This window comes from Varroa jacobsoni, unplaced genomic scaffold (genome assembly GCF_002532875.2).
Source record: "Varroa jacobsoni isolate VJ856 unplaced genomic scaffold, vjacob_1.0 scaffold_85, whole genome shotgun sequence".
Lineage (NCBI taxonomy): Eukaryota > Metazoa > Arthropoda > Arachnida > Mesostigmata > Varroidae > Varroa > Varroa jacobsoni.
The window spans coordinates 14,462-25,147 of NW_019212987.1; the positions used below are offsets into that span (position 1 = coordinate 14,462).

General features: G+C 40.6%; 2 protein-coding genes across 7 annotated transcripts in view; both read left to right on the forward strand.

Annotated features, from left to right (window-relative positions):
* The window catches only part of Rcd6 (Reduction in Cnn dots 6), a 17,625-nt gene extending 14,453 nt beyond the window's left edge, over positions 1 to 3,172 (forward strand). For 2 of the 3 annotated variants that reach the window (XM_022839160.2, XM_022839168.2), the window contains 2 exons: positions 277 to 488; positions 923 to 3,172. In XM_022839160.2, coding sequence (XP_022694895.1) covers positions 277 to 488; positions 923 to 1,145 — 435 coding nt within the window. In that variant the 3' untranslated portion in view covers positions 1,146 to 3,172. The remainder of the gene's footprint in view (positions 1 to 276; positions 489 to 922) is intronic. The other variant, XM_022839174.2, reaches the window with a different exon arrangement.
* Positions 3,173 to 4,343: 1,171 nt separating this feature from the next.
* On the forward strand, positions 4,344 to 10,082 carry LOC111263711 (arylsulfatase B). 4 transcript variants are annotated; one of them, XM_022839061.2, is made up of 9 exons: positions 4,344 to 4,768; positions 5,159 to 5,604; positions 5,874 to 6,041; positions 6,274 to 6,542; positions 6,915 to 7,022; positions 7,346 to 7,496; positions 7,772 to 7,985; positions 8,617 to 8,875; positions 9,372 to 10,082. In XM_022839061.2, the coding sequence occupies exons 2-9, from the start codon at positions 5,325 to 5,327 to the stop codon at positions 9,513 to 9,515; spliced, it is 1,593 nt and encodes a 530-aa protein (XP_022694796.1). In that variant the 5' UTR covers positions 4,344 to 4,768; positions 5,159 to 5,324; the 3' UTR covers positions 9,516 to 10,082. The 4 variants fall into 4 exon arrangements, with proteins under 4 accessions (XP_022694796.1, XP_022694793.1, XP_022694806.1 ...); XM_022839058.2 differs by having other exon boundaries at positions 4,350 to 4,768; positions 6,870 to 7,022; XM_022839071.2 differs by having other exon boundaries at positions 4,352 to 4,768; positions 5,874 to 5,939; positions 6,870 to 7,022.
* Positions 10,083 to 10,686: the final 604 nt, after the last annotated feature.

The following is a 10,686-nucleotide window of genomic DNA, read 5'->3' on the forward strand; positions in this document are numbered from 1 at the left end:
AGGGAATGAACTGAATACGTATATATATATATATTCAATATGGGGTCTACGGGGCATAAATAATGCAAGATTGCATCGATGTCACTGATGTGTCTAGTGTGATTGATTTTATGCGGGTTTTTGCCATATAGTGAAATTGCATGCACATGTGCGGTATTGATACTTTCAAGATCTGATCAGCTTGACGCTAGTTTATAGCATAGCCTGTATGGAAGGTCTTAAGTGGCCTAGAAAGATAATTGTTTCCTGTCTTCTTGTCAATCCCATGATGATAAGCTCCAGCCATCAAATTCCCACCATCGATGGAAGCCTAATCATCACATCTCAGAGAACGCGACCTCATCTGAAGATCTACATCATTTGCCGATTGGTTTTGACTATACGCGCAGTCTAGACCGAGCAGAGCTACGGGTAAAGCGGCATCAGTCTGAACCATTTAAAGAACGACTTCCCCGACATTCTGATCATTTTATCAACTCCGACAGCCGGTATATATGCGTATAGGCATACAATGTACATTTACAATAGTCGATCCATGGGATTTTGAAAAATTCAATTCGCATTCAAAATTAGTAGACTTTACAAGATATCTGGTTGCATCCTTGTTTACGGAATTATAAAAATGCCCACTTGTTATATCCGTATATGCCAATTATAGGCCTTAGCTGACACTATTCATCACTGACAATCATAGGTATTCAATAGTTGTTTATAGTATAATAAAGTAAACAAACAAGTCTACTGATTCAATGACCTTCACTAAAGGTCATAAAAAAATACCCAATGCCTTTGCTGCGAGGGCTGCAAGCTCTAAGTTCCGTAATACCTGCGTTGGTCACATTTATGAATTTTGCTTCAGTTCAATATGACATAATTATCGATGATCTTTTCATTGTGTTTTGCGTGTCACGGCCTCTTTCAGGGTAAAGCCCGGTGCATGCAAGCATCCACAACGTCATGGGGGTCCACCGGACCGCCGTAACGTTCCACTGTCCACGTTGCAGCTGCAAGGTATCACACTGGGTCGAGTGCATTCGGCTCGACCTTTTGACTACTTAACGAGACCTGGGGGAATGTCCTATCTTCCTCGGCCTGAGCAAGCGACCAGTGGATCAAATCAAAGTGTCCGGGATATAGCTTTGTAGCACAAAACCAGCCATTTCACTAATGTTTGATTTTCAATAGTAGCCAGAAGAATATATAGATAGATCACCTTCATTATTGTACCTTTTTGCCCATCGTCATTATCATCAGGTCGTCGCCGACGGTATAGCAAATAGCTTTTGTGACGAAAAATGTCCCGAGAGGCCTAACGTAGCCTACTCTGAACGCCTACAACGCTGGCGCAAAATGAATAGAATTGAGGAAAAGCTATGTTAAATCATATATAGCCGTTAATGAAATCGTTTAAATTGAACTGTTGAGCGTGCAGCTTGGGAGTGACGCAATACATACGCGTACAAATACAGACTCGTTGTGGATTGAAGTGAAACCACCAATCTGAGCACTATAGTTAATCCGATTAATTTCACTATGTAAGACAATGGGACCAGGGTAGCGGCCTGGGTCTTGAAAATAGATAGCTATTGTTTACGTTTCATCAAAATTTCACCTTTATTTCTAAAGCATCAATGTCAACAAAAATAGTGTTTGATAAAAAAAAAATGTTCTTATTTTCAAGGACAAGGTATAGTGGCTGAAAATCACATAGTTCTCTAGAAACGAAATCAAATCGTTCTTTCGGATCAACCCGAGACATAATTCTGCCTGGTTCTTCACTTACAAGTGCCCCTATTTCGAATTCGTCGCCGAGCTACAACCTCATCGTCCATTGATATTGATAAATAAACTTTATTAGTTTACACCCTAGGCAAATAAGCCGCTGGCAACGATACAAATCAGTCAGTGTTCGCTAACCGCCTAATAGACTAACTAACTGAGTTTGTTCAATAGAAATTTACGTTAACTTATGCACCAATAGACAGCTCTCACGAAAGTTCAACGATACTCAAGTTGGTTACCTCGCCTTATAATTCTACTACGGTTCCATTGGCGTAACAAAATCTCTGCACGGGGTCCTGTTGGCTACAACACACAGGTCTTGGTGATGTGCCTATAACCTTTTTGCCTGCAGACAGTTTGCAGCAAGAATCAACTGGTAGGAATATCCGCTCAGCGCGTTAGAGTGATGCCTATAATTAAGCGTGAAACTTCGAACCTAATTTTGTAACGGATTGCAATAAACAAGACTGCGGGCTATTCTATGGTAGAGAGAGATGAGGTGACCGTTTTGGTTGGTCACATTCTATATCCAGTTGCTTCGGGAAAGGACAACGATGCCCAGTGCTCTTGTTTATTCGCACCATAGGATTTTGTAGTAGTCTTCAGCTGGCTATAAGTCAGCTTCATGAAAGCAACTATCTACCAATGACCAGTGTTCCGGGATGAATTATACACACCGGTGGATGTTACGTTACCTCCATAGCAATGTCCTGAGGTGTTGAGAATTCGAAATCAACACGCAGTCTCGGTCAAGGGTTGCCCATAAGAAACCTTCTCAAATGGCCTCACCAAGTTTCGAGTTCATGGGCTATCGATATTAGCAAATAAAAACAACCTAGTTCAGAAATGACTGAAACTTTATGGGTCCCAAATCAACCGTACTGTTGGCTTTGTACATATTTTTTGCTGAATTTCGAAAAAAGACGATATGACGACTAATTGGGAAAAAGCATCGTTCGGAAGGGAGCTCACGCTACTAACAGCAATATCGAGAATAGGGCAGGGAGAACGACGCTTGCAAACTTTATTCGACGGCCCTACCCAGACTAAAGTACATGCATTAATTTTAGAGCCCATCAAATAGACCAGTTTGTATTCTGGCTGGATTTTGATTGTTGCGATCAATAACTTGCCATTAATATTATTTCACATAGGTAACCTTCGGGCTGTCTGTAAAGTAAACATTTGTCTTCCCACAGAAGATGACAATGGCATATCGACGCGTCATACTTAGCAGATCTTCGTTTATGAGGTACGAACGTCATGAAGAGCCATTGTTCTACTGTACATAATGATCAGAACTTGTTGTATTATATAATAGGTAACTAGTATCAGTGGATAGAGTGGTGTTAGAAGTCAATAAAATAATTATTAGTACACCGACCGATTATTATACGTGTTTTTATTAATATTATTTGACAAGAATCTATCTGACAGAAACAAGTAATCTTTTGACATGTAATTGTAAAAGATAGAGATTTCGCTGTTACGGTTCCACAAGGCAACACTCATAGTGTAGCAGGTACTGTTTCAATTGTTTGTGAAGTATCTGTCGGAGGACGATTCGATCGCAATGGCAGCTTCAGATCTGATGACACTGCAAGCAACAAAGCATCGTTAATCAGAAAATATTTTAGTTATGGTTGGATGTGGCTTTCGGCAAACGGTGACTTGGTCCGTTTCACGGGTTTTAGGTTACGCGTCAACGGTAACCGGATTTATATCTCTTTACTTCGCAGTATTAGTCACGCCTAGAACGTATTGCGTTGGAGCTCTTTGTTCTTTAGCGTCCTTTAGTAGAAACTCATTTTCTGTGTAGACAAAATTAATCTGGTACCGCCAGCTGAATTGGGCTGGCGCAGCTCTCCATGGTATGTGGGTAGACAAATGCGAATTGGGCATCTGGCAACCCACACTACAGCTGCTTTAGGGGATGTATGGATGGGTATTTTCGCGATGAAAGGCCTTACGTGGCTCCTATACAGTTCGTTCGACGTCTGAACGCTGTTCATTTAGTGGGCATTTAGCTACTGAGCCCGGGTAGGATCGTTCACAAGAAATAATCGCTTGACAGAAAGAGTCGACGGTTCCAGTAATCACGCTCTTCAGTGCTTTATAATCTATTAAAGACATCAAGCTATCAGTGACTGCTGGAGGTGGCGACAACTTAATTTTGCAGGCGTTTTTATTCTATTAAAGATCGACGACGCGTGTGTATATGATACAATAATTGATATCCGTACGCAAAAAACGCGTATACATAGTTCTCATTATATATCTGTGATTCTTGATAGCTGAAATAATTTTTTGAAAGTAACCAGTTTTCATTTGGCTGTTCGTACTGCTATCATGTAGATAGCTGTGAGTAAAAAAGCTTACGGACGCAAATATAGCGACAGAGTAGATCATTCTTGCGTGGCTCAATTGCCTACCTTTGAGGACCTTTAAAAGCGTTGGGTATACAATTGTTAGTTTGGTTTTTTTCTTTTCCCGCTAACAAAGAATATCTATTACGAAAACGTATCACTTCGATCTGATAAATTTGAATAGCCATCTTAGTATTACCAGGTCGTACCAGAATACAAATCAGTGATATTCGACAAGTTTTTTAAGGAATCAAAACCTACAAGCAACCTCTGCTTGACTTAATATGTCGTTATTTACTAGTTGGGAGCTTTACAAAGGTGCTGCCTTTCTAAAGGTCTCGTTTTGAGTGAATCTTTGAGAGGTTATCTTGACAATGCTCGACTCTAAGGATCCCTTGGTATCTCTCAGAGAATTTGACCCTTACAGTCGCGGTTAGTTTAAGAGACTGCAAAGGTATAATCCATTTCACTAAAGACAGACACCTGCTTTGTCAACGTCTGACACAACTGTGTTTACCGAATATGCGATGCAGTAATAGCGTGTGCCTATTAAACTTCGCGTAGATACGCTTCGTTTCGTGCTCACAGTAACTAGCTGTCTGGAACAATGCGTGACTAAGGTAGTACAGGACGTAAGATCCAAAATATATATTATCATTACTTTAGTCAAACGATCAACTGCCGATATTTTGGCCTTTTTTTTTTTTTTTTTTGGATTTGCAAATATTACACGCCCTTAGCATCTATTTTTTTTTTTTTTTGTTCAAAGTAAGCCTGCCTATACTTCAAGTCTATTAGAGTACGTATTGTGCTCTCTATCTAACTAACTAATTTACCTGCTGTAGTGCAAGCTTGTGGACGTCAATTTGACGTCGCGTGTTGGTGCAAGCGATGTACAGATCTTCATACATGCTACCCGTTGATGTTCAGTCGAAGCTACTTTTAGGAAAAGTTCGTCCTGAGTTAAATATAGCAGGCGAATTTACTCACTTCTGGGGTGTCTACCACAGATTGCTGTTGGAGCAGACCGTAATTCTCATATGGAGTGGCGAACCCCTGATGATTCCCCGATTCAATCATTGCGAAACTGCATCTGAGGTCAGAAGTACTACTCTAAAAGTGGACGGGCCGCAGCAAGCAAGCGCTCCGACCTTACACCGTGCGCTAAAATAAGGTATGATGCCTGACAACCAGTATATCGAAGTCCTGCTTTTGACATTAATATGGTGTATTTCGGTAGACGCGTTACAGCCAGACAGCGATCGGAAAATAGAACTGAACCCCTTGTGCCACGCTCCATACCCCAAATCACGCTCTATCAAGACTCAACGAACGACAAATGTCTCTCCGCCAAATATCATCATTATTGTTATTGACGATCTTGGTTGGGACGATATTAGTCTTCATGGAAGCCAACAAATACTTACGCCAAACATCGATCAGATAGCCAAGGAAGGCATGTCAGAAGAATTGGTGAAACGTTTTTGTGCTTATATTATTTCTGAATAGGTATTAATCACCTAAGCAGCCATATTGAAAGGTTGGCCAATATAACGTTATATTTGTATCAGTACAAGAAATAAATATCAAATTAAATAAAGTACACATTAAATATCCTGTGACAGTTACTGAAAGATAAGTTTTAACATGTGCTTACGGTTTTCATCGGAAGGTAGAGGTTCTGCATTGATAACGACGTATTGTTCTACTCTCTGTATATTTCAGGTGTGTTACTTGAAAACTATTATACTCAAGCGATATGTACCCCATCGCGAGGCGCCCTTATGACAGGTATGTACCCGATCCACTTGGGTCTTCAACACGACGTCATCGCCGGAGCCCAGCCGTGGGGCTTGCCTGCTGAATTTAAAATTATGCCTCAATACCTTGAAGGTATATCATTTTTTCTCAACATATCCTAATTCAGTTAAAAGCCAACATGAATTCTTTAAAGTAAAAAGGCAAATTTAAAGCCACTGAATATACAACAGAAACTAACTTCTCGAATCTGCATGTTCTAAGCTACTTTCCCAACTTATTTGGTTGATTTTAAACAAAAGCAACCCTATCCTTCTACCTACTCTCACCTGATTTTTTATGGTTGTGACCTTGGTACGCCCTTTAGGTGCCGGCTACGAGAGCCATATCGTCGGAAAATGGCATTTGGGTCACAGCCGATCTGAGCTGTTACCGACTCAGCGTGGGTTTAAGACTCATTTTGGGTTTAGGCTTGGCCATAGTGATTATTACAACCACTGGGGTAGTGAAAGCTCTTTAGTATCCGGTGAACTTTATAAGGGCCTAGATCTTTGGACAAACCAATTGCCTGAACAGCGATTTCACGGCAAGTACGCCAACGACATCTTCACGAAGAGGGCCATCAATATTCTCGAGGTGCGTATATATATATATATATATATATATATATATATAGGTTCGGTATAGCCTAAAATTACACGATGGATTTACCTTAATGTTATTTACTTTTGGAGAGCGCAGTATTGCTACGGGCAATTCTATTTAATACCAAATTTAATCATCTAGATATGAAAGCGTATACCTTTCTCAAGTCGTTAGCCATAGGTCGTACTGACAATTTGCGAAATACACGTTTATCGAAACGTAGATCCAGTGATTTCTCCTCATTGTCTACACATACTAAAGCCAGCTAGACTTCACAAACGATGCTACAGTTAATCAATAATATTTTTGTTATTTCAGAATCATAACATGTCGAAACCGTTGTTTCTTTACATTGCACACCAGGCGGTCCACGTTGCTAACAGCGAAGCACCTCTCCAAGCTCCACTTGCGTTCATTGACAAATATAACGCAAAAATCCTTGACGAAAAACGAAGACACTATGCAGCGATGGTAAGGGAAACCTTTAAGAAGCCTAACATCGACTCATTGTTACAATGAAATAGAATTCCATATGCCATGAATCACTTGTGGCAGACTTGTGGTAGTAGTAATAGTTTACGTTGTCAAGGTCAGAGACTGACCTCTATGAAATGTTTTACAATCGCAGAAATTGTTCTTACCAAGTAGTCAAGAAAAGTTGAAACCGTCTTTAGTAGGTTTTTGTGTTTTGCTCCTAACCCCCCGCTCCCATCCTAGTTCATAGTCATTGTTGAAAGCTATTTGACTGAGCCAATAAGTTCACTTCTGCCATTGTATGATCCTAACTTCGATAGGTGTCAGCCATGGACAGTTCAGTTGGAGACCTTATGAAGGCAGTAAAGGACAATGGTTATGCGCAGAACACTATCTTGTTCTTCACCAACGACAATGGTGGACCAACAAACGGCATGGCGAACAGCGGCTCCTCAAATCATCCCCTTCGAGGTTGAGTTCTCCTTTATCATTACTATTGCTATTATGATTAGCATTATTATTAAAGAGTACCGAGCAATTGTATCAACAGATATATATGTCGACGCTATAAAGTCGATTTAGTTTCCCTGTCGCCTGTTGAATGGTTTCCGATTGTAGATTGGCTAGATCGGCGTTTAGCCTAAGCGTACCAAAGCTCTCTATGCGATAAAGATATCAACGGGGAGACATGTCGAGCTAGTTCCGTGCATAAACAGGATGTTTCATTAATAGATTCGTTCAACCAGGTTCGAAATATACCCTGTGGGAGGGCGGGGTTCGTGGAATCGGTATCGTTTGGGCACCAGGTCTGCTCAACAAGGGAAAATACACCAAGTTGGTACATATCTCGGATATTTTACCAACAGTTCTTCAAGCGATTGGCCAGCCCATACCGTTAGAGTTCGATGGAATTTCATTTTGGGATCAACTGCGCACGGCAACAGGAGATCATCGAACCGAGTAAGATGATTTGAAATTGTATCAAACCCTTAATTATTATTGATAAGTTATGAGTACTAATTAGCCGATTTGCAGGTGTAAGCTAGGACATCGTTTGGTTTTGGTATTCGATTTTTGTGGTGTAGGGTATATTATATAGATGCAAGATCTGCTGGAATTTTCAAATAATAACGATGCTGAAAAATTGCAATATATAACCCAAGTTATATGTCGTCTCAAGTATTTTTCTGCCGTTTGGGTCGATTCAGTCTCAGCAAAAGTAGCTTTGAAAGTGTCTGTCCGAAAGTGTAAGCCACAGGTAGAGAAGCTACCAGTATTAACTACAAATGTATGTATTAGCACTATATTATAACTCCACAATAAATGAATAGAATAAGAATTGACTGTTGATAGATTGTGTAGCCTACACCGTAACATTACATGACCTGGCTTTTTAAGTGAATGACGTACCGCCGCTCGTATCCGACTGGACTTACTCTATTTGAACGTATGCGTGCATGAGCCTGCGTGCACCTAACAGCTTCCATAGTAACTATACGAGACTTTAAAGCTGGAAGCTACAGGGCCCTGCGGCCCGAGGATCAGTTGGGGAGCAAAGAAGCGCACGTGGCTAACCGATTCTAATTCGCAGATTGTTGCATAACGTCGACACAGTATGGGGAACATCCGCCTACCGTTTGGGTGATTTCAAGCTCATTTCTGGCATTTGGGATGGCGGTCGCTATGACGGATGGTACCCAACCGTCGAGGCGACTAGTTTTAAAAGAACAGTTAAATGCGCCGGCAATGGAACATACTGCAATGGCGCCAACAGACCTTGCCTCTACAATCTTCGCGAGGACCCCTGCGAACAAAACGATGTTTTTGACGAGCACCCCGACATTGTGAAGGTGAGTGCGTGGTACGAGGGGATATCTTTGGGCAACACATAATTGTAGCTCCGTATTGGTGCAGTGATAACGTGCTTTCTTGCGAAGTCTAGCTACGCGGGAAAGGGTAGTTCAGCTTCAAAATTTGGCATGAACAATCACGCTTAGTTTCACACTTAAGGGATCAGTTGCCTAAGGCGATTCCTAATAACAGTATTGATTTAGAGAACTCCAAATGTTTATAAGCACGATTTGGTAAACGCGACCGCCATTAAAATCGCATAGAAATGTTTTTACATTTATGCGGCTTATTTAGGCGGTTTTTGTATGTAGATCTGATGAGGCTACATTGACAATGTAATAGAGGTGAAATACGCAGGTCTTTTCCATACTGAATGCACGATTGTATCGGTCGTTTCGCAGAAATCAGAAACGTTACGATTTGATCACTGACATAAAAACAGATAAAAAAAAAAAGTGGAACGTGCTAAAATGAATATACTTTTATGTATTCCAGGCGATTACCACTAAGATAAGGTGTTATGCCAAAACAATGCGACCCATAGAGAACAGACCTAATACGAACGCGGCCGATCCGGCCAATTTCAACTTCATTTGGATGCCTTGGGAAGACTACACGATGTTAGATTCAATCAGATAATAGCCGTAATACACGATCATGCTAACATGGGCACAAAGTGATCGTGTCTGGGTATAACTGAAACAGCGTTAAATAATCACAGGCAAGGGCATTGGGCAGCTCATAGTTCGATTCGTGACGAGTAGCAAATGCATTCATCGATAAGTGCATAACTTGTGTTTACCTTTTAAAATTAAAAACATAAATAATAATTACGTTACGTTAAGGTGCCCTAGTCGTATATACAAGAAAACTATTCTGTAACGTACGAAATTATTTTCTGTTTGCTTTTTTTTCATTCGCTCTATACACACGATTGTAGAAAGTCACAGGATTGAGATCCAGTGAAGTAGCGAAGTACTACTATTCACAGCGACTGTCATATAAGCGTATCTTTTTCGACAAGTTAATGTTAATAGATAGGAACACGCGTACGCATATGATCAATATGGGTTCTCAAAAATATTGCACTGATGATTATAGATGTGAACGTGTCCCTATACCAAGCTTCATTGTCATCCCTTTTGTTTTCTTTGAACTTATTCACCTTGCTAAGTGACTTGAAATATATAAAAAGGTATCTGTCGACTATTTTCGTATTCCATATATTTTAATCGTAGTGCACGATTCTGCACGTAGTGCACGAAAACTGGGGTTCTTCATCGGTTACTTTCTGTATTTGGTTGTTCGTGGCGACATAAGTTCTCACGAGGCTAATTCGACATACGGTTGAAAAAAAGTACAATGATAAAAGCGATATAGTGAACCGGTGTTACTTGAAAGTTACTCTACTAAAATCCGTAAGGAGCTGATTTAGTCCTCTGAGAAAGCACCACTAAGTGGTTCAGCTGGTCACCTGCCGACAAACGTCCTTTGTTTCTATTGAAGTTAGTCTGGCCTCGGTGTAGATCGAAAGCTCGCAGTTATTCTGTCGCAAGCATCAGTAGCTTCTAGCTGTAACGTACCACGAAGATCCGCTAATCTGATTGAAAATATTTATTAATGGATGTTCATAGAGAAAGGCGCTCTGCAGTGGGCGCTTCCACCAGGTTCAAGAACAATTATAAACAGGGTCAGATCGGACCCTTAGCAACAACATACAGACTACATACGTGTAAAGCACCTCGTCAGGACACATTAGGGAAACAAACAATTTACCAATAGCAATTTCAGTTTAAACTTTGTCCTTAAC

Bases quoted from the DNA above. Each gene is read 5' to 3' on its own strand.
- LOC111263711 (XM_022839058.2), top strand. From the start codon at position 5,325: ATGATGCCTGACAACCAGTATATCGAAGTCCTGCTTTTGACATTAATA. The intron at 6,042-6,273 runs GTATATCATTTT...TACGCCCTTTAG, and splicing joins TATGCCTCAATACCTTGAAG to GTGCCGGCTACGAGAGCCAT. The intron at 8,876-9,371 runs GTGAGTGCGTGG...TATGTATTCCAG, and splicing joins AGCACCCCGACATTGTGAAG to GCGATTACCACTAAGATAAG.